We start from the raw sequence: 23,293 nt of genomic DNA, 5'->3' as shown, positions 1-23,293 counted from the left end.
AATCAATAATTTTTGTAGGTGGCTAAATCCACCCGTTTGCGAAAATATTTTCAGCGTAAAGAAAATTCGCCGCCCTCAGCCCTACCCACCGCCGCCCTCCCCTTCGGCCGGATCTAGGGTTATGGTTTTGGGAGGAAGAGGGAGGGGAGGGGAGCTGCGTCACCATCACTGAATCTGGTAGGTGAGAGCGCCGCCATGAGCTCACCGGTGCTGCCGCCGACCTCCTGCCTACGTGCCGCCTTCTCCGCTGCAAGTCGCCGCTGCTGCCCTCCCCACGACACAGCTGGATCCGGGAGGGGAGGGCAGGGAAGGTTCGCTGTCGCCGCCGCCACCCTCCCTACGACGTAGCCAGATATGGGTGGAGAGGTAAGCGCCGCCGCCGCTGCACAACCCACGATGCCGCCGCTGCACAACCCGCGATGCCGTCGGCCGGATTTGGGAGGTGGAGCGTCGCCGCCCTCCGCCCCGCGCCATGTCTGAGGAAAGAGAGCGATGGGAGCGCCGCCGGCCACCACCGTCCCCCCTTCCCCCTCCAACCAGATCTGGGAGGAAGGGAGGGAGGGAGGGGAGCCATCACGTCGTTGGGAGTAGATGCCGCCACCGCCCTCCCCCTCCCTGCGGCCACCACACTGGGGTGCACCGCCACCGCTAGGTAGCCGCCTCTGGCTGGATCCACGCCGAGGAGAGGAAGGAGAGGGAGAGGGAGAGGGAGGGGAGGGGAGATGTGGAAGTTGACTTAGAAAATTTTGACGCCCGGTGGTTTTTAAGATACTTTACCTTTTTGCAGGCGGATTTATTAAAGAGGTCCGTCTGCAAAAATAATGATATTTTCACGGTCGGACCTCTTAAGATATCTACATGTAGAAATCTATATTTTTTTACTTAAATTACTGCCAGGGCTTTGCCTCGTAGTATAATTTTCATAAAAACTCAAAATATTTACAAATTACAAAAGAGGAAGGAAGGAGAAAAACTTATAAAGATTACAATGTTTGTAACCAATCAAAAACTATCTGCTTTAAAGGATCTTTCATTCTACACATATGAAGAAGAACTTCTTTTCTAAACGATATTCTTCATGAACCAAAGGAGGGAAGCTCATTCCGAAAATTTTTCCCATTTCTCTGCTCGTAGGCGGATAACTATCTCATCTCACGGTTGTTATTTTTGTAGGTGGCTATTTGGCTTCCAGAGACCTACTCGTCCGGGAAAAAGAAATGCCAGCATCTAGAAAAATAGTTTTTCTAGTAGAGTGTTGTGAGCGTCTGCGATCGTGGTAAAGAAAGCAAAAAAGGTGAAGGACGAGTGGCATGATACATATGGGAAAGCTGTAGACTTTGACCCTTGACTACTCGTTGGAAGTGTGCGTCTGCATGCATTATTGAACGGCTCTGATCCCCGCGGCGCAGCGGATCGGGGTCATGTCCGGATGGGCATATCGACGAGAAGGATCCGTCCCCGACAATCTTTCAAGGCCCGTGCCCCCGTCCCTCCTCTCCTCTGCGCCTTTCCATCATCATTTACGCCCAACCCCAACACATGTACATTTCCCTTGGCTTGCTTCCGGAGAAGAAAAGAGCGGCCATCCACTCCACTCTCCACTCTCTCCCTTCCATCATTACTTGCCCAAAAACGGCAATCCCCTCCCCTCCATCTCCATGTGCTCTTCCACCTAGCTCCGCCATTCAAAGCAAAGCACCAAGCTTTTGCCTCTCCCTCTACCATGCCTGCCCCCTATACATAGCTGCTGCACCGTCTCTCTTCATAAATATACTAGTAGGAGTAGCAGAGCTCATCACTTCGATCATCTCCATTATCGGAACTTCGGAGTGACATGGCAATGGCGGCGGCGCCCCGGCCCAAGTCGCCGCCGGCGCCGCCCGACCCATGCGGCCGCCACCGCCTCCAGCTCGCCGTCGACGCGCTCCACCGCGAGATCGGATTCCTCGAGGTACAATCTATCTCTATCTGTCTATATCACTACCATTCATACTCCTTCGATCTTGCTTCAAAACAAAAAAATATATATTTCCTACTTCATATTCATATACACACGTACGGCTTGCTATCTGTCGAATTGTTTGCTTCTGCATGCATGCATCACTCTCATTGTAAGTTTTTCCCAGCTTAAAACCACTCCTTTTATCTTCGTTCTTCTTCCTTCTTGTTTTTTTTTAAAAAAACAACAACTCATTTAATCTTCATATAGTGTATCATGCATCATTTGCTTCTTTGATCAGTTCCCCAAAAACTGCTCCTCTCTTCCCAGCCAAATAATTAAACTTAAGCAAACAAGCAAGTTGAACTGATGATCCAATAAAACAAAACAAAACCGATCGAATAGGAAGTCAATGGCATATACCAGCTGCTATAGCTGAAGCCACGAATGCTTAGCTTAGCTCTAGTCGATCCCTGTTGACTGTTCAACACACTGCACTAACACACCAGTTAATGAGCTGATTAATTAAACCATTAAATGAGCTTAACGGGCGGCTAGCTTCTTCCTCTGGGCCCGTGCCGATCGTACCATCGGTTTGCGCGTCCCTCCACCTAAACTCTCTGCCTTGTTATTCCCTTTGCCTAGTACTACATGCATTTGCATCATCATCCCATCACCAATAGTACTACGTTTCAACTGGATTTTGGTGGTGTCCAACCATATCATATTTGGTTTTGTTCTCTAGTTTACTCCTACATTAGTCTCTAGCGGTTTTGTGGAGTACTAAAGAAAACAACTAATCAGCCAGGGTTTAACGTTTAATCGGTTGGTGGTTTTGTTAATTAATTTCATCTACTATTTTAGACTTCACAGGTCTTCGAGCTATAAGCATCGATTGCCATGCATCAATCGATGCTGGTCCACGCTAGTTTCTGAGTTCTGACTAGCTCTCTTAATTGTGCTTTGACCTACTTTAATTAATTAACCAGTGGCTGCGTCACTCATTGACCAACATTGTCATGTTACCCGGACTGATTTTTTTTTTCTTTAAAAAAACACCGGATATATTATTAGTTAGTGTATATATATGTCTGCTCAAGAAGCGCATGCATATAGTTTCTCGTCAAACAAAAAATGTACTGTATGCTCAAAGCATCTGTTTTGGAATTGTCATATTCGCCTTTATAATTAAAATAATTAAAATGGTGATGCCCAGCTTTTTTTTTCCTCCAATAATTTATTTATTGGCTTGATTTCCTGTGCTATTAGGAGTAAAACTACTCCGTTTTAATTAGCACCATTTTTAAAGCTTCTAAAATTAACCTAAGTAAAGTACGACAGTACTTGCTGTCTAGCTTTAAATGTTTTGGGTGTTAAAATATCCCTCAGACATCACCTGAAAAGTTGACAGGCTAAACACATGCCCATCTCCCTCGTTTACTTAAATTAATTCGAACAAACAACTGTATATATATTTCTTGCAGGGTGAAATAAATTCAATCGAAGGGATCCACGCTGCCTCCAGATGCTGCAGAGAGTAAGCCAGCCTGCTGTTTCTTTTTGTACTACTTCCATTTCTTCTCGTCTTTACTCTTACCATGCATTCACAAAATATACTTACTTACCCCAGTTTTTGATCATGAACTTTGACCGTTATCTTTTTAAGCAACTTCAATAAAATAGGTTTAAATGCAAATGTTATGTACACCATTGATTATAAAACCTTGGCAAATGAAAGTAAAAAACCAGCACATTTAATTTCTGAACGTTGGGAGTATTATTATTTTTATATCTTTTACTATCATTTAATCATAGTATCGTGCAAGCTTTTTGAGTGTAATTAGGTTGCTTAAGGTAAAAAAATGTAACTAGGTTACATTTAGTACTAAACTGAACATTTAATTAGTAATGTTTCGTTAAGTAACTGTAATTTCAATGCATGCATGTCCTCCCGTAAGAGCAAGTTTAATAGTATAGCCAACTACTAGCTCCAATTTATTTATAGACAATCTAATAGCTCATTCATACAATAATTACATACTACACTATTAATATCTGATCCCACCTGTCATACACATACTGCATTTTGGAGTCCGTGCTATAGCTGACTACAAATCTATAGTCCGCTGCTCTTCTCTCTCTTTATTTATCTCCTTAAAATATGTTTGCAGCTGGCTTATAGCCTGCTATTGTACCTGCTCTGAAAATAGTGCAGAGACTGTTCAAAAAGTCATTGCACAATAACTATTCACATGGAACTGTGAAAAGTATATATTGGAACTTACTAGCTAGATCCTTTTGGGAACATGGGAAAAGCCAAGTCACGTGTGGAATCCCTATTCCCTGTGTTCTTCAGCTAGAAGAGTGAAAATAATGTACTACTACTATACGGAGATGAAATTACAGCAGGAGCAGAAAGCGGGAAAAAAACTTTAAATCAATTAAACAAACCTCTCTCTGCAAAATTCAACACCAGCAACGAACAACTCATCAAGTTCTTGTGTTATGTACCGGCCGGTAACTAATTGTTGTTTGCATAAGCGAAACGGTATATTTGCAAACAAAAAATAATTTATGAATAAAACTTTTATATACATGTTCTTAATTATCTCAAAACAAAGGTTGAAAAATAAACTTCGATGAAAAAATCTCAAAATCAATTCCAAATTTATGGTGAAAATTTTAAATTTTGTCTGATAAACATAAGTATAAGCAAAAAAAAAAGTAAAGCAATGTCACTATGTTAATGGTATTGGTATATATACCTTTGAGTTTCTGTCTGTACTTTAGGAGTACATGCTACGAACATGTTTTCTTGGCTTCTATTTCGTTGGAATTACTTGCGTATTGTGGGCCAGACGCCTGGTGAACTTCGTCGATTGTGTGGACTAATTAAGCTCACCTGAAATAAGTGGTTGAAAACAAGGCTAAAGATGATTTTAATCATGGATTTTGGCTTGGAAATTTTTTTGTAGGGTTGACGAATTCATCGGAAGAACTCCTGATCCATTCATAACGATGTATGGATTTTCAGGTCGAGAATTTGTCTTTAACTTCGCACGACTGTTATTTTTTTTCTTATTAATTCTCTGTTTACAAGCAGTTCATCGGAGAAGCGAAGTCATGATCATTCTCACCACTTCTTGAAGAAGTTTCGGTACTCACTTCATTCCCGGATCTTAATGTATATATGCATATCTGCACTGTGCTAATTGGTGTACACATTATGTGATCATCAGTCCAAGTTAATTATTACTTACAAAACTGAACTAATAAACACTAGAAAATATGTAACTTGCAAAGTACATATTGAATCAGGGATTCATATATAGAACTCCACCTGCAGATTTCTTCCAATATATATATGCTGTCACCATGTTTTCACTTGTCACCTAGTACACCTTTGACTGGGAGACTTTCCTTGATGATCGACGTGGTCATATTCTTCAGATTGATTTAATTTCAGATAGAAAAAAATATTGTTTACTTAGTTTCTCTCCTTCAGTAAGAGAGATGTGCAAGACCAGCGATCAAACTATATGAACTGTTCGTTTCATGATAAAAAAAACATGATATGGAATAACTAGGTGATTCAACATATAATGGCTGATAATCCCTCGTTTCAGGAGATACCATCAGTTTTCTACTTTTCTACTTTTCTCCATGTTCTCTTTTTCATGTTTGAGGTGGATCGGAGCTTGTATTAGATGTTTGCTCAGCTCAATTATTGCTGCAGATTTCCCTATATAGCCTCCACTGTATATATACTCCCTCCGATTCCATAATTTAATGATATTTTGAACAATGACGCTGTCTCCAAAATATATCTTTCACTTTGTTTTCCTATTATAATATATACAATAAAAAAAATACATATTTACTTTTCTTATAAATAGTTTCAAAGACAAATCTATATATGTTGTTATATAACTCTTTTAAACTAAATATTTTTAAAGTTATAGTCAAAGTTACAAAAGTTGGACCTCAAACATGTATAAAACGTCGAGAATTGTATATCTGATCAACCAATAATTTGTAGTGCATTGTCTTAAAAAAATTGCATTTCTAGCTATGTATCTAGATAATTACAAGAACCAGGTGAAATCACATTTTATTTTTACTGGACCACGAACTCATTGTTTAATTACTTCCAGCCTTGCACTAAATAACAATAATTGAACCTGGCATCACCTGCACAATTAATTTGGACACAAAGTAAACATGAATGCAACATACTTCGTTTCATATTGTTTGTTGGTGTAGGATTTAAATTTTGTGTCAAAATACTTGCCGTTCTTACTACATTCTTAAGCACTTTGAGAACTAACCTTCTCTTCCTACCCTTCATCAATACAGTCATACTAACTAATTGGCTCTTATGCCTTGAAAAACTAATTAGGATGTATTTAATGAGGGTAACCATGTAATCTGCCACCAGTGAATGCAATTTTGGTTCAAAATTTCGGGCCCCCGCCCTAAAAAGTCATTATCTCGATAGAATTTTTTTGAATTTAGTCAAAATTTATTCAAATTTAGCCAAATTGTGTTAAATTTCAAATAATTTCAGTCTAAAAAGTGCTGAAAATCCCGAAATTTAGGTTCTACCGAAATGGCCGGAAATTTTCAGCGAAAATCAAACATGAAAACCTTGTCTGCCACATTTGTTAGTTTGTGTAAAGATTTGCTAGAACGATAAGTAATTTGAAGCGGATGTATATTATATATCCCACAAAACCATCAACTTGTTAATTACATGTATATTTGTGCATGATGCTTTCACCACTTTGTGGTTGTTAACGATTAAATCACACGTTTTATTTTCTCACAGCTGTTTGTGCAGAGCAAGTGCGTGCTGCCTCAGCTACCTCTCCTGGATCTGCTGCTGCAGCAGCGCCGCCGGCGGCTGCTCATCCTCCTCCTCCTCCTCCTTCAACCTCAAGAGGCCGAGCTGCTGCTGCAACTGCAACTGCAACTGCTGCTCCTCCTCCTCCTCCTCATGTGGGGCGGCGTTAACGAAGAGTCCGTGTCGCTGCCGCCGCCGCAGCTGCTGCTGCCGTCGCTGCTGCTGCGGCGGCGTCGGCGTCCGCGCGTGCGCGAGCTGCAGCTGCTCCCCGCCGTGCGCGTGCTGCGCGCCGCCGTGCGCGGGATGCTCGTGCCGCTGCACCTGCCCGTGCCCGTGCCCCGGCGGCTGCTCCTGCGCGTGCCCGGCGTGCAGGTGCTGCTGCGGCGTCCCTCGTTGCTGCCCCCCCTGCTTGTGATCGATCGATCGATTGAGCGAAGCTGCACTGATTGGTTAATTAATTAGTTCTCGATGATGATCGATCGAGCTGCGCGCGTACTTAATTAGCTAGCTAGGTTCTGGTGTTAATTAGTTCCTCATCGATGCATATGTTGATTGCCTTGCTCTGCTTGCGGTTATCTGTAATTTGGCTTTGCTGCCATGATGAGTACGTGATTGCTGATTTATTTTACATATCCTCTGCTATATATATCTAGCTGGTAGTAGCTAGTTTTGATCTCACTTGCAAAACTATTCATTTCCTGATTTTAACAAGGTCAAATGACTTGGTTGCCTTTGGTTCATACTCCTTAGAGCAAGTATAAAGGTTTATATGGAGGAGAGAGGTAACAAAAAAAAATCAAGAGTATTGGCTCTCATGCGAGAGCTAGCTTATCACAAGCTACAAATCAAATATATTAAATGTATAAGTAAGAGATAGAGAGAGGAATAAAATTATAGCTAACCTTATAGGTAATGTATTATATATGTTAATTTTAAAATAAGCTAATAGTAAAAAGTGAGCTTTATTATTATCCTTGCTCTTAGTAATGGCCTCGATTCCTACATTTTTTTTTTGAGAGAGTAGTACATATTTTCGCAGCGTAATATGGACATTGGCCGACGGGCCTAACTATTACTGGGTCTAAGTGCCTAACTGAGCTAAAAGCCTTAAACCCAATACTGAAAACGAAAAAGTTCACTCCGGGTCCCTCATCTTGTCGACGGGTTTTAAAATCATCATTGAACCGGAATACGCATTCCCAATCTTTCAAAACCGGATCACACTAGGTCTAAGGCAGTATTGCTCCCGATTTTGGCTGATATGGTGGTTGAGTCAGCGTGAGACACACATAGGCTCCACATGTCAACGACCCAATCTTCTTTCACCTCTCTCCCCTCTCTTCACATCTTTATCGCCATCCGATCAACGATGGCATGGAGGTCGTCAACAACATCCGGGCGCACGGGGTCGAACACCTTGTCGTCGTAGGGGTTGACCAAGGGGCCGTCGTGCACGGTCTTCAGCACACGTTGATGTTGTGCAGCGTAACACCAATGGGGCCAACACCGAGCAAGCCTGCTCTCGCAGAGTCGTGGCGTCGATGGTTGGTGGAGTGGGAGAGAGAAAGAAGAGAGGGGAGGTGATTTTTTGTGTGTGTATAACATATGGGTCCCATGTTGACTCAGTCTAGTTGATCAAAGTCAGCTTGACATGTCGGTGAAAACCAGTAGCAATACTGCCTTGCAACTTAGTATGATTCGGTTTTGTAATATTAGGGATGTGTTATATCTGTTATTCTGGATCAACGATGATTTTGAAACTCGAGGACGAGAAAAGGGACCTAAAGTGAACTTTTTCCTACTGCAAATGGAAAGACAATCATGAGGACACAACTAGCTCGGATATAAACATGACTACCTTATATATTAATCAACCAAAAGTGCATATGCTCTGCATTAGATTTACTTTAGATTTACTTGTTATATATTTAAACAAACGTTGCTACACAATGAGTTTCGTGTGTTTTCGTTTGCAGAGGTACTTGCTTGGGCAAAAGAAAAGAGACCGAGCGTAAGGAATGTATGGATGATTGTAGAAATTGATTAGGGACCAAACCAAGACCTTCTCCAAGTCCACTTCCATCTTACCACGTCACTTTTGGTCCATAGAAGACAAGAGATCAAATTCTACACGTTTTGGATTTGGATTCGGACCTCCTGACAGCATCAACTTCAAACGGACCTAGCCGCTGATATAGAAGGAATTTCGGAGCCCATGAGTACTAGTTGGAAAGCTAATGGAGTCTACTTTCAGATGGTTTTGGTTCCACGTCAAAATTCCTACCGAGCTGCCGGGAATCTGCAAAATAAGCCACATATCTCATCCAGTCCGAATCTGATTTGGATTTTGGGCCTTGTAATTGTGTCGTGGGCTTAGCCCAAGGGGGTGTGCGCCCTAGGGAAACCCTAGGATGTCCCTAATCATATTTATTCAGTAGACGTCATCGTTTGGAGTGGGGTTTTGCTTAGATTATTCTGTCAAGAACAGTTTCGCCGCTAGATCGGTTTGTGGAACCCCAAATTCGTGTGCTTAATCATTCATATACAATTTGGTTGCAATCTATCTTGTTCTTTCTTGTGTTCTTCGATTCGTATGCAGAGATTAGCCTTCTCGGCGAGGTCAACCGGGTTTTGGCACGGTTGATAACCAGAGGAGACATGATGCTGCGATTGCGGGGCTCAGTAGCGTGTTCGTTAAGAAGCTGGATCGAGTTGTGTGAGTTGTGTCGTGACTCTGCCCAAATCGACTGTTTATCAAAACCTATCGGAAGATCGGGACCTACAACCCCTCGTCAGACAAGTATCGGATATTCCAGGAGCAGGCATGGCCCATTTTTACTAGGAGCCTTGTATGTCCTCCATTCGACGTAGAACTTCACATGAATGTAGCATGCATTTATTATGTGGTTTTAGTTCACTTTCTGTAGGAATCCTGCGTGGCAAATTCCTGTGTTTCAAAGAAGATTGCATTATCCATATTCCACGGACGGTCGTAGTAACAAAACCCATTCATAACCTTTTACATATACATGATGTCATGGTTTTACATACAGATAAAAAGTAATTGAAAAAAAAGTCAATTTTTCACACACCTAAATTCATCTCTGAACTTTAAGGACTACTGTTGGTAGCCAAGTTTCATATTAATTAGGGTCAAAGTCGTACGTATAACAAAGATTAGTGGCGCCGAAAGGGCCTAAATGCTTTTCACTTAGGAACTAACTAATTTTCTCACACATGCACTAGATAGACGAGTCAAAGAAAATATCTCATTATCTTCCCAAGGAGCTTAGTTTTTTTTTGGGTGAACTTTATTCCCGGATCGAGTTGTTCTCGTGCCAGAATTTCTGTAATATTTAAGCGAGTGGGCGGTTATTCTATATATCAGTATATGTATATCAAATCATATATGGGCCGGTATGCCAAGTTGAATGATAATACACATCTCCGATCACAAATATCTTTTGATCATTTAATGTCCTGATATATAAACAGGCATATGAAAATGACTTGCACGTGTGTATCTAATAAATTAAGGATGTAGCTTTAACTGTATTGTAACTATTGACAAACATGATAAAATATGAACAATATGAGGAGGCTGCTACAAATCGGACGTCCGATATATTGTAAAAGATCGGACGTCCATGTCAGCATAACGTCATCAAGCATGCATGCATGCAAAACTATTTTTCCTCTTAAGTTATTTATCCAAATCATGATCCAATTACACCATTAAATTCATTGCAATAAATCTTTAAAACAAGACCACATATGAATATATTCCGATGAAAAAAAATTAGCTTATTATTAAATTATATTTAAATGTTGCAAGCTGTTCCACCAAGTATATCGGAATTGTTTCACTAGGTAGATCGAAAATGTTTCAATCGTTTAAATCGGACGTTGTTTCATCTTATATGAAAGCAATGTTTCAGCAAATAGTGAAAGGATGTTTCAATTCACTGAAACATTTGATCCATATAAAATGAAATATTATAAGTACACTAGGTGAAACATTTTTGGTGGAACAAAAAAATGAAGCGAATTCTCTTAATAGACGGTTTCCATAATATGTGGGTGATTTGTTGCAAAAGAATGTTTCAATTCACTGCAACATTAGATCTATACATAGTGAAACATTGTGAGTACACTAGGTGAAACATTTTTAGTGGAACAAAAAATAAAACGGATTCCCTTAATAGAGGGTTTCCAAAATATGTGTGTGATTTGTTGCAACGGAATATGTGGTGGGACACATGGCAGCATGATGTCGCGTGTGGGAGAGACGTGGGTGGCACAGCAGGTGGCGTTGGTGGGTCCCGGTGGCAGCAGCGATGCATCCTATATTTGGATTCCCATCGGACGTGCGATAGGAAGCATTTTCCATAATATGGATGTCTTCTTGTTTACTGCGGCAAAATAAATTGAGCCTATATTTCAATTAGAAAAAAATTTATATTAGATTGGTGGATGGACATGTAGCATAGCCTTATATAATTAAGATACTAGGGGGAGAGAGAATGATCCTATCCTCGTGTCATAATTAAGATACACAATGATAAGTTTCTTTAAAAAGGAAAATAAAACATAAGGTGATATATAGGGGAAAAAATTGATCTCAACTTTATTATTAACTAGCGTTAAACCACATAAAATTTTTAGCTAGCAATTTTAGTGGAACTATATCACCCATAGTAAAATAAGAGACTCTATTACCGATTTCAAGAGTGTAGCACAATTATACGTAGTATCATGTTTCTAGTATGGTAACATCTTAGTTTAAAAGTGGAACAAAAGAAAGACAAAGATAACCTGAATATGGTCAAACAATTGTTTACCATTAAAACTTAATTTAATATTACAACAACAGCAAATTAACTAACATAAAGCACTAGCTCTAATTAGAATCATATTTTTATAGACCTAATTACCTCTCTAAGTCAATTACCAAAAATATTGTTGGTATTACAGGGTGGAGGGATATCAAAAACAAAGAACACACAGCCCCAAATAAACTGAGAAACATGACACTCAAAGAAAAGATATTCTCTTATGCATAGCATAAATCAAGGTGTTTGTCCCCCCCCCCACCCCTCCCCCAAAACCTCCCAAAAATAAATCTTTTGGCCAAGTTAACCTTTGTTAGGATCACTTTCTTGAAGAAATAACATAAAGACTTTGATATTTAGTGGAAGTCTCATGTAATTCTCTTACTGATCCTAACATTAGACTTTGATATATATAGAGTTAATTGAAAATTGTCCATTTTCATAGAGCGGCGATACAAAGCAATCCTTTTCATTTGACATCGTTATATTAGCTAGCTTGAGTATCAAATCATTCCACTCAATTAGATTTTGGCCAACAATCGCTCTCGTAAAAGAAATATTCAACAATGTTGTATTCATAACCTCTACCACGGTAGACTACTTCTTTCGAGCCACGTTATACAAAGTAGGGTGTTGATTTTTAAGAACACATAATCTGTCAGGGTCATGGATATCACATACCTAATAGTAGTCGACTAAATCTCGGCAGGACCCACCATATACCATGTCCTATACGGAAACAATCTGCAGATATAGGAGGAGTTCCGGATAAGGAAAGACAACCAGAGTTCTACATGGAAACGACAAGAACTATTCGGATTGTATCCATATTGGTTTCCCTAGTTCTACTTGAACAAGGGGACACCTATGGGTATAAATACAAGGCCCCCTAGGAGGACAGACAAGACACCCACCATAGACAACATGGAACATAGATCAAGATAGAAGATCAACATACAAGCCAACATACGCCAAGACAAGACGCCGGATATCGACTTCGGAGCTAGGCACGGCTAGTCCCCTACGGTGTCTCCGGATACTGATAGGAGAGACATTACGTTGTCTCTAATCTCGCAGGGCACAAACTCGAGGAGGAAGACTACCCTGTTGTTGACTACGAGTCAGAACTACAGACCACCAAGTCGACAACAGTTAGATAGGCTACCCCAAATATTGTACTGGTGTGATTATGATGAATAAGAGCAATACCGGCTTCGGCCAACAGGATGTAGGGTTATTACCTGACAATTCAGGGGCCCGAACCTGTATAAAAATCCCTGTCTCCGTCTCTTTTACCTCAGTCTCGCATATACCCTAGTACCAACGATCCCCATACTATGCAAATACCGGAATCGCGACATGAAACGTCGACAGTGGCGTGCCAGGTAGGGGGATTTTGGTGCTTCAGGATTTAGACGAGATGGGTTTAAGAGATGGATTCTCCAACAACAAGCTACTCGACGACTTCGGCTGTGGGGAGATCCAACCTGTCCAAGTACATCTTCTGACTAGATCGGAACCATCATCGTCATCGACAACTTGGTCTATCGAGATCATCCAAGCCTCAAGATACGCGGCGTACCAAAAGATGTCAGATCATATGATGTCGAACGAGTACGCAATAAGGTAATTGGTAGATTAGTTTTTCAAATTAATCTACTAATTTCGTAGATACATCCAGCATGTATCTACAAAGGTATGCAATATTTTATATACAATTTATCGTACCTATTTTTCCAATCTATACGATATTGTCAGATCCATGATTTATTATGTTTACCTAGAGCATGTTTTTTATACAATATCTGTTATGCGAGTGTTTCCGGTGTTAGGCCGAGAACGGTTTAACGCTGGAGGCTCGCTCTGTTTTCTTCTGTATAATTCATGCTTGTTTACGGTCTACATAATGTCTGATATTTTCTGCTCGTTATATCCTGATAATGCTAGAAGATCCAAGCAGTTTTTTAAGTACATACTCGATATTCTCTGCTATATGTCTTGCCTTCTAGAAAATATTTTTCAGGAACAATTGAGCACCCGAGTAGGTTGTGGTCGAGTACACCGCATTATCGAGAATGATCTCGACAAATGCAGAGTCGTCGCGCCCAACCTACCAACGAAGACCGACGACCTATCTCATAGCACCGGCCATGGCTGGACTACTCGAGAAAAGGTTGTTAACGGATAATTCCTCGCGAACGCCGTCGGCTTGATCACCCGATATGATTGTGAACGGACGTCCGGATATGCTACAAGTTGGGTGTGTGAGTCATGCTGGCCACATGAGACGCACATGTAATAAACCAACTCTAGCACCTCCATTGGTGTTCGAGAGATAATTCTACACGTTCGCTAGTCCTCGAACCAGTACGTAGCAATCTCTCGCACCGCAACCTCCATTGGTGTTCGAGAGATAATTGTACACGTTCGCTGGTCCTCGAACCAGTATGTAGCAATCTCTCGCACCGCAACCTCCATTGATGTTTGAGAGATAATTCTACACGTTCGCTGGTCCTTGAACCAGTACGTAGCAATCTCTTGCACCGCAACCTCCATTGGTGTTCGAGAGATAATTCTACTCGTTCGCTGGTCCTCCAACCAGTACATAGCAATCTCTCGCACCGGCAACCTCCATTGGTGTTTGAGAGATGATTCTACATGTTCGCTGGTCCTCGAAACAGTACGTAGCAATCTCTCGCACCGCAACCTCAGATGGTCGAGGTACGACTACAGCAATAACGCAACGGTCCTCGCACCATGACTTCAAATGATCGAGAGACACCTACTCACTGGTTCTCAACCAGTCAATCGTACCGATCTCTCGTACATTTACTTCTAGTGGTTGAGTTACGACTACTACATGGTTCTTGACCAGAGGTGTAGCGATTCTCCCATTACCTCTACTTCAACAAAGTTGATATCAAGTACAAAATATCGCCAAGTGTTTTACCTAGAGATCCCTTACCACAAAGACACCTAGCGTTGAAACCTATCCTAATGTCCCTTTACACCGTCTTGACAAGGCCTCCAAGGAACCTAAGGGAACTTCGGCTGGGGACGCCTAGAGCGGATAAGGCCTTGTCGGATCCTGTAGAGACAAAAGACCATGTAAGATCTGGTCGTGTAAGAGTTCTCGCCGTGCGTATTAACCAAGCCGTGTAATCGGAAATTGGGTTTTCCAACTTCACGGCTGGGGGCTAGGATCAGTGCTTGTTCAACCGAGGCAGGTCAAAGGTCCAAGAGCTTTATCCTCCGAGAACGATTCTCCGACGACAAGGCTGGGGGATAGAGAGAGTGTATAACTCAACAAACTGACTGATCGAAGTCGGTAAAAGAGTAAACGCTCATATACAAAACATTGGTCTGTAAGTTTAATTCATTTTCGGTTTTCCATACATATTATAACATGTCACCCTTTGAGCATTTGCTCGGGGGCTATTTCTATCTAATATTCTTTTCTGAGTATTGATTTCAGGAAAATTCTATTTGACATTGTCGAAGACTTCATGTCTCTATGGTTCTACACCAAGATCAACTAAGGCGGGTACGACAAATGTTAACAAGGCTCCGTCGCAGACTCTACGCCTACTCGATTACTCGAGAACGGTTGGTAGATCTCGACAAGGAATACGGAATGAAGAGATGGTGTACCCGCCGAGATAAAATTTCTTGACTTCAATCCAAATTCTCGATTACAGCAAGACGGGAGACTTAGTCGTATACTCTGTACTTTCTTGGTTGACGTCGGAGATTGACTCAGACAAACCCTTTAGGTACTCGCACGAGGCTGATAAAGGAAGTCTAGCGTTATCTCTAAACTCATCGAGAACGGTCACGTGAGCTCGATAAAAGTTACTCCAAGGTATACGGTTGAGAATATGAATTTGTTCATTTGCATTGAAGTCGGGGGCTACTGTCAGGGTCATGGATACCACATACCTAAAGTAGTCGACTAAATCTCGGCAGGACCCACCATATACTATGTCCTATACGGAAACAACCTGCGGATATAGGAGGAGTTCCGGATAAGAAAAGACAACCAGAGTTCTACATGGAAACGACAAGGACTACTCGGATTGTATCCATATTGGTTTCCCTAGTTCTACTACACCTATGGGTATAAATATAAGGCCCCCTAGAAGAACAGACAAGACACCCACCATAGATGACACGGAACATAGATCAAGACAGAAGATCAACATACAAGCCAACATACGCCAAGACAAGACGCCGGATATCGACTTCGGAGATAGGCACAGCTAGTCCCCTACGGTATCTCCGGATACTGATAGGAGAGACATTGCGCTGTCTCTGATCTCGCCGGGCACGAACTCGAGGAGGAAGACTACCCTGTTGTTGACTACGAGTCAGAACTACAGACCACCAAGTCGACAACAGTTACATAGGCTACCCCAAATATTGTACTGGTGTGATTATAGTGAATAAGAGCAATACCGGCTTTGGCTAACAGGATGTAGGGTTATTACCTGACAATTCAGGGACCCGAACCTGTATAAAAATCCCTGTCTCCGTCTCTTTTACCTCAGTCTCGCATATACCCTAGTACCAACGATCCCCATACTATGCAAATACCGGAATCGCGACATCAAACGTCGACACAATCCTTCCCCTAAATCTTATTTTGGTCCAATTGCCACATATAAAAGACCCATACCTAAGAAAACGGTCTGTCACTTTAATTAACCCTGTTTACTGGACATAACATGGAGAAAATCTATTTATAATATCAAGGTTTTGCACATCTAGTCCTTCTTGATCTTTTGGTCCATATATGTTTTCTCACTTAGTCTATAATTTCATTTTGGTCATCATTTGCTAAAAGAGAAACATGACCAATAGTAATCCAATCTTTGAAGCACACCTTGTGGAATTCCAAAAAAGGGATAACACAAACAAGGGAAGGCTCGAAAGAACTAAGTTTAGAAGGACCAATCGCCTACAACATAAGATGTTTTTGCCCTTCCATGTGCTATGTTTCCTCTCAAATCTATCTTCAACTCCTTTCCAATCAACATCCCAGAGTTTTTGATAAAAAATTGGGGGGGGGGGGGTATGAAGATATCTAAAAGGGAAGGATCCCAAATTGCAACTAAATAATTATCTATATTGATCCACCACTTCCTACGATTTCCAAAAGCCAAAAAAAAAGGGTATCATTTTTATGAAAGTTTATATTTAGCCCTAAGAGCTATTCAAACACATTGGGGATGGCCTTCATGTTTTTGGCATGTTCAAGGTTATGATCTAGAAACATTATTGTGTCATTAGCATATTGTAGAATGGACAAACTATCCACCATTAAATGTAGAATGGCATATCTAATTTGACCATCAACTTGAGCTCTTTCAATGAGAACAACTAACATGTCAAGTACAATATTAAAAAGTATCAACGACATTGGATCCCCTTATCTCATGGCTTTGTGTGTCTGAAATTTATTGGTCGAGTCATCATTGACTTTTATACGGGCATTTCCCCCTTCAACCCATTTAGAAATCCAAGGATGCTGAAAAAAATCTTTTCGAACACATTATTTATTGAAGGAATTGCCATTTGACTTTATCATAAGTTTTTTCAAAATTAATTTTGAAAATGACCCAATCCATCATTTTATTCTGTAATATTTCTACCAGACAAACAACCATATAAGTTGGACGAATGACTTTGTGAGCAATCGATTAATCCTATTAGTGTCAACTTTTGTGAAAATTTGAAACTAACATTCAGAAGGTAAATTGGTCTATAGTGTTGGATTTGTTTTGCATCGGCTCTTTTGGGTAATAAAATTAATAATTTTAAAGTTTAAGCTAAAAAGAGGAAGTGTCCCTTTATGGAATTCCTTCAAGAGAGCCATCATATCATCTATGATCTCCCAGAAAACTTGATAGAATTGTGTAAGAAAACTATCCGGACTTGAGGCCTAGCTATGTTGTAGCCTAGACATGGGTATTCATAAGCAAGGGAAAGAAAAAGGCGACTGAATTGATAGTAAAACTACCTAAAGTATTATTCCAAATATCTCTTTACTGATGAACAAAACTAAAACTAAAGGCATACCCAACTGCATTATTAAACATGTTGATCTTCATCAACTAATTGTATGATGAATACGTCTAGACAAGTGGTACCAGTGGTACACTTGCTGGTACGTACTATACGTATACAATTCAATTCCCAGCGAAAGAAATACGAGCACGTGCTTAATTAATACGGACTCGTACTGTGTTCCACGTCACATGGGGGTGCACGCTGGCGCCTGGATGGTCCGTCGTTGTTGCAGGTCCACGTCATGTGGGGCCACATGTTCACTACGGAAGAAAGAAAATGTGCATTGCAGTGCAGGTCACTCGTGTTGGAAGTTGCAGTGCAGCCACCATGAGAGAGACCCTTGTCTTATTTATTTTTCTTTTTGAAGAAAAACATTATAAACACAGACGTTCACAACACGCGTATAATCACCTTTACGAACAAACACACGCACATCTTACATACCCTTTTGAGCATCTCCGGACTAGGCCGATATTTCTTGAGATCGACGGAGCCATCATGTGTGGGCACCTCGCTGTCGACGGGTACGTCGTTTACCACTAAAAGAATAATTAGCTATAAATACGAGCATCTGTGTCGAATTTAGTATTTGAACCCGGATGGGCTACTTCCACCACAAGAAATCTAACCAGTTGAGTTACGCTCGTTTCGCTACCCTTGTCTTAATTTTGATTGCATAGTTTGCATCTATGGATGATCTAGTATTGTAAAAAAGACTTTATTTGATGAGATTCCAATTAGCCATGGATATGCTGAAAAGCTACCGAAAGATAAACTAATGTCGGTCATGAATCGACTTAAAGATATGCATATGATGTGGAATGCTTAATTCGGTGGTGATGACTCAGATTCCTTGTGTGCCCTACAATACTACTCCATCTTTGGAGATATTTATATTCTGCACAAAAGAATACAACTTCGTAATTTTACCACCTCAAAGATTACATTGTAGCGAGACTCATTAATTAATCACCTCCAATACTTATGCAATAACAGAACAATAAGTAGATTTTTGTCAACCATGATAGAGATTTAGCAATAAAATTTCCATTATTGGTATTATCTCTATCTTTAGGCTAGTATTACTCCCTCCGGGCTGATAATATTAGTCGTGTTGGACAAGGGTAAAGTCAAACTTTAAAATCTTTGACTACAAATAATTTCTAAAATATTCATCTTAAAAATATGAAAATCATATGGGTAGATTAGTTTTAAAAAGTACTTCAATAAAATCATATATTTGTTGACATTTCTGTATATATTATAATAGAAAATAGTTGTCAAAGTTACTTTTTAAGACCGCATCCTTATCCAAAACGACAAGTATTATCAACCTGGAGAGAGTAGTAAATAGTTTTCTTGTTATCCATCCATATTTGAATTGTAATATGCAGCAGCTCTATCTTCAAACTCTGTAATAAATGCTTCTAGCTTTTTTTTAAACAAAAGGCGAAAACTCTGTAATAATTAGTTTTAGCTTAATTAAAGTAAGGTTTGAAATGAATTTTCCTTATTAAAAAAAACCATGCAGGCGCCAATCTTTCTATGTAGTATTAATTTTGATAAAATCCCCTGAAAGTTAAAACCCATTTCTAGCTCTCTAAAAATATATAAAAAAAACTCCAAACACTCCCAAACACGATCTCCCAAAATATAAAATATGAGCACGGCTACTTGTACTAAATTTTCTTTTAGAAAACTCTTATAAACAATTATCGACCATTTCCCAAAATATGAACTCTTATAGAAAATCCTATATATCTATGAAGTTCATCCCCACTAAGTATAGTTAATGCTAATTCTCTTTTCTCTTATGAAACCATATCACCTCAATTGTTTTTGGTCTTTGGATGATTCATTAAGATGTAAATTGCATCTCTTCCCCTAAAAGATACACCATACAACATAACCATTTATATCCTTATGATAATTGATGAAGGTACAAAAATATATAAACACATTACAAAAATTATATAGTAGGTAAGAAAGAAAATTTTAGAACTCATATCTATTATATTATTACATAATTCTCCTGCGGCAGCGTATGGGGTATCATCTAGTATATATACTTACAGCGTAAGACAAAATTTAGTACGTATAGACTTTTTCCATATGAAATCATTATTTGTCCCTGAAAGTGAAAATCTAATTAATTTTGTCAGTAAGAGTTAATACTGTCAAATGCTTACGTGGTCGTCTCCACACCACACTCCCAAACGCTCTCTCCCGTGGTTTCTCCTCTTTTTTTTATTTACACCAGCACCTTCGCTGATCTTGAGCAGCATGTTGTCTCCATGGACAACTAGACATTATAAATGTTATAATCCCACCTTCTATACTATGCGTACGTGTTAGATGCATCTCTAGCTACTTGGCCAATAATAATTAAGTTGACACAAATTAATTAAGCTCAACATGATTGAGATAGAACAGAAGAAGTGATCAGCATGCTATTAAATTGAATGACCCAATGAATACTATTAATGTGTAGAAAGCTCCAGCCAACCTCTCAAGTCTAACTTGATCAAGATCCACCATGACTTACAAATAGCAGTGTTAGGTCACAGTTTAATGGTTTATGAATGCTCTCTAACCAAATTATTTGAAGCATGGACGCTAGCTAGTGCCACGACAGTGTGTAACTTAATTTATTTTTCGATCCTCCACGTCATGCTTTTTTTTTTTAGATAATGTTATAGTACATCCTTTTATCATCTCGGAAAGCTCAAAACTCATGATTACGTTACAACTGGGATTTTTTTTTTGTTAGTAATACTCGCATGTCACTAGTTGCTACTAGGACAGTACTGTACATATATGTCAAGTTGTGTTTGAGAATCAAAATTCCGTTCAATTTTGTAAAAGAAACTTATAGGTTCATATAAACGCATTAGCCTATATAACACTGTAACAATTGTAACACATTTTACATGAGTATACCTTCTTAATTACCTGTTCAAGTGTACATGTGCGGACGAGCAGAGAGGATTGCTTTGAGAACGTAAGAATTAATTGCAAATCTAACGGGCAGCAATATTTTGCAAATGCTTTGCAAACCTCTTCGATGGGCTAAGAGAATGTAATGAAATGTTTCCATTTCTAATTACCTTCTTCCATGCATCTCTATAAACATCTTTATTAAATTATGGTAATTTTCTACAAATGGAAACTACTGTACTACATTCAAGCACAAGCTCCCTATACGCAGGCAAAGGTACTATGTTCCTTCTTTTGGAAAGGAAGCCCTGCTGCAATGCAATTCTGGCGCGAACACAAAGCTCGAGCCGTGTCACTCCAGGAGCGCCGCGAAGCAGCTTCCCGTGCGCGCGAGCGCGACGCTGGCGGCGGCGACGACGACGGCGTCGGACGCGTCGGCGGCGCCGCCCACGCCGCGCCTGGGGCTGCTCGGCGTGGAGCGGACTACCCTCCTCGGCGGCGGCGGCGGCGAGGAGGCGCCGCCCGAGCCGAGGCGGCGGAGGAGGAGCACGCGTACGGCGGCGATGAGGTCCCCGGCATTCTCCTCGGGCGACGGCGGCACGGAGGCACGGCGGGCGCGGCAGACGGCGGCGTGGCGGTCGAGCGCCTCGCCGGGCGAGATGGGCGGGTCGGCGCGCCCCAGCTCCTCGCCGGCGGCGTCCCCGCACAGCCCGCAGATCCACCTCCCGCCGTACCGCGCCCGCACCGCCGCCATGTACGGCGCCGTGCACTCCTGCGTGAACCCGCAGCACTCGCACGCCGCCGCCACCACCACCGCCGCCGCCGCCGCCTCCTCCTCCTCCTCCACTTCCCCCACCTCCTCCATCCGAAACGACGACCTTCTATGTATACCCTCAAGCTAGACGCGAGCGCGCTCTCGAGCAGAATCCGGAGACGAAGGTCACAGGATCCGTACAGTGCGAAGGCGCTCCTCGTCGCCGCCGGTGGCCGGCGCCGGCGCCGGCGAGGGGTCACCGCCGTGGTGCCCCGCTTCCATTTTTTTTATTTTCTCTGCTCGTGTGGGTGTGTCGTGCGGAGGAAGCGTGTCTTTATACGGGAAGGCGGAAAGCGTGAGCGGGCGCCTCTTGCTCGCTCTACGGGCCGCGGGACTTGGTGGGGCCCATGTGGCTCCGATGGAGTGGGGCCCACAGGGTGGGCGTTAGGGGTAAATGGAGTGAACTGGTAAAGTTGTTGGTGGAGATGCCAGGTTGGAGCAGGAGAGGATAAGCTGGCATTGGATGCCGGCCGCGGGGGGCCAGGTGGGGAGCATCGGCCACGTCAGCGTTGCCCTTGCCATGCTGGTAGCTTCGCTCCGTTGACTTGGTTGACCGGGAGGAGATAAGAGCGACAACAATGGTCGACAATAGTTTACTACTCCGTAAACAAAAATCTTAACAATCAACCTGAACACATACACCCCTAGTACTCGTAAAGAAAATTATTTTGGACAGCGATACGGTCTGCAAAATATAACTTTAACTTTTTGTTTCTATAAAAATATTTATTAAAAAGTGATATATGTAAACTTTTATGGAAGTATTTTTCAAGACAAATCTATTCGTAAAATTTTTACATTTTCAAACTCAACAACTTATTCATGATTTATATTCTCAAAGTTTGACTTAAACATTATCCTAAACAACTTTCTTTACGAGTACGGAGGGAGTATGTCTACATATTCTAACTACCAACGTAAACAGGTTATAAGGATTGGGTTTTTTTATAAGATGAATGGGGTGTCCAATAGTAATATGTGGTGAAACTGAAGTGCTAATTTCAAGTAATAAACAGTAGTGCGTTTTATTAAACATGATAAGTATATTCTTTCATATATATATAGAATAAGTGTGTCGATGTATAGTTAAAGTTATTATATTTTTAAAACGAATATAGTTGTAATTTTTAGATATAAGCTTCAAACATGGACTACGATAAATCATAGAATGGCTGGTGTGGTGTATCATTGGATACTCTAACCCATTTTTTTTACTCGACTCTATGCAATATTGGACATATTTCTTTCGTCTTAAGAAATATTCGTTTGTTTTAAAATAAATTTACTTTTATTCTCTTACCTATTTTCTATTTATAAATTGATGAGTTTTATTCTACTAATTTTACTCTTCTTTACTAATAAGGGACACTTTAGTACTTTTTTTCGGTCAACCTTGTTTTAAATATCTAGTGCCGAAGATGAAGTTAACATTTATCTTATAAAATAACCATGCAACTTCATTTATTTTGTTATAACTTATTTTATCTTTAAAGTTATATTAATAATGAGTTATATTTTTTTATATTTATATAAACTTTTCCGATAAAACGACCTATCAAAACGTACATTCAAAAGTCAGCAACGTAATATATATTTAAACGCTGGTAGTACTAGTTATCCTCAAGAAGATAGTAGTAGGCTGGTTAAAGTATTATTTTCCCCCTTGATTGTTGATGGAGAATATTTTAGCAAAAAACCCTAGTTCCATCACGCTTTACAAAACCGGCGGTAACCACACAGTTACCATGTGGTAATCATGCTTATCACTAGGGTATGGTAACCCTGACGCCGATGATAAGGGAAACCTTGTTCCACCCTCCTTGGTCTGTAACGGCTTGTTCTGTAACAGCATGTACTTT

The 23,293-nt window shown here is 40.8% G+C and overlaps 2 protein-coding genes across 3 annotated transcripts; one reads left to right on the top strand and one right to left on the bottom strand.

The window, feature by feature from the left end:
* Positions 1-1,502: 1,502 nt before the first annotated feature.
* Positions 1,503-7,460, top strand: LOC9269602 (guanine nucleotide-binding protein subunit gamma 4-like). 2 transcript variants are annotated; one of them, XM_015774587.3, is made up of 5 exons: positions 1,503-1,951; positions 3,424-3,476; positions 4,915-4,959; positions 5,043-5,096; positions 6,780-7,460. In XM_015774587.3, the coding sequence occupies exons 1-5, from the start codon at positions 1,835-1,837 to the stop codon at positions 7,195-7,197; spliced, it is 687 nt and encodes a 228-aa protein (XP_015630073.1). In that variant the 5' UTR covers positions 1,503-1,834; the 3' UTR covers positions 7,198-7,460. The 2 variants fall into 2 exon arrangements, with proteins under 2 accessions (XP_015630073.1, XP_015630072.1); XM_015774586.3 differs by having other exon boundaries at positions 6,768-7,460.
* Positions 7,461-20,763: 13,303 nt separating this feature from the next.
* LOC9266923 (uncharacterized) lies at positions 20,764-21,776 on the bottom strand. Its single transcript, XM_015773692.3, has one exon. It carries the CDS (start codon positions 21,483-21,485, stop codon positions 20,973-20,975), a length of 513 nt encoding a protein of 170 aa, XP_015629178.1. The 5' UTR covers positions 21,486-21,776; the 3' UTR covers positions 20,764-20,972.
* Between the last annotated feature and the right edge of the window lie 1,517 nt (positions 21,777-23,293).

The sequence above is a fragment of the Oryza sativa genome, chromosome 3 (genome assembly GCF_034140825.1).
Source record: "Oryza sativa Japonica Group chromosome 3, ASM3414082v1".
NCBI lineage: Eukaryota > Viridiplantae > Streptophyta > Magnoliopsida > Poales > Poaceae > Oryza > Oryza sativa.
Note: the sequence above shows the minus strand (reverse complement) of the source record. Positions and strands in the feature narration are given on the sequence as shown.

Bases quoted from the DNA above. Each gene is read 5' to 3' on its own strand.
- LOC9269602 (XM_015774586.3), top strand. From the start codon at position 1,835: ATGGCAATGGCGGCGGCGCCCCGGCCCAAGTCGCCGCCGGCGCCGCCC. The intron at 3,477-4,914 runs GTAAGCCAGCCT...ATTTTTTTGTAG, and splicing joins GCCTCCAGATGCTGCAGAGA to GGTTGACGAATTCATCGGAA. The intron at 5,097-6,767 runs GTACTCACTTCA...ATTTTCTCACAG, and splicing joins CACTTCTTGAAGAAGTTTCG to CTGTTTGTGCAGAGCAAGTG.
- LOC9266923 (XM_015773692.3), bottom strand. From the start codon at position 21,485: ATGGAGGAGGTGGGGGAAGTGGAGGAGGAGGAGGAGGCGGCGGCGGCG.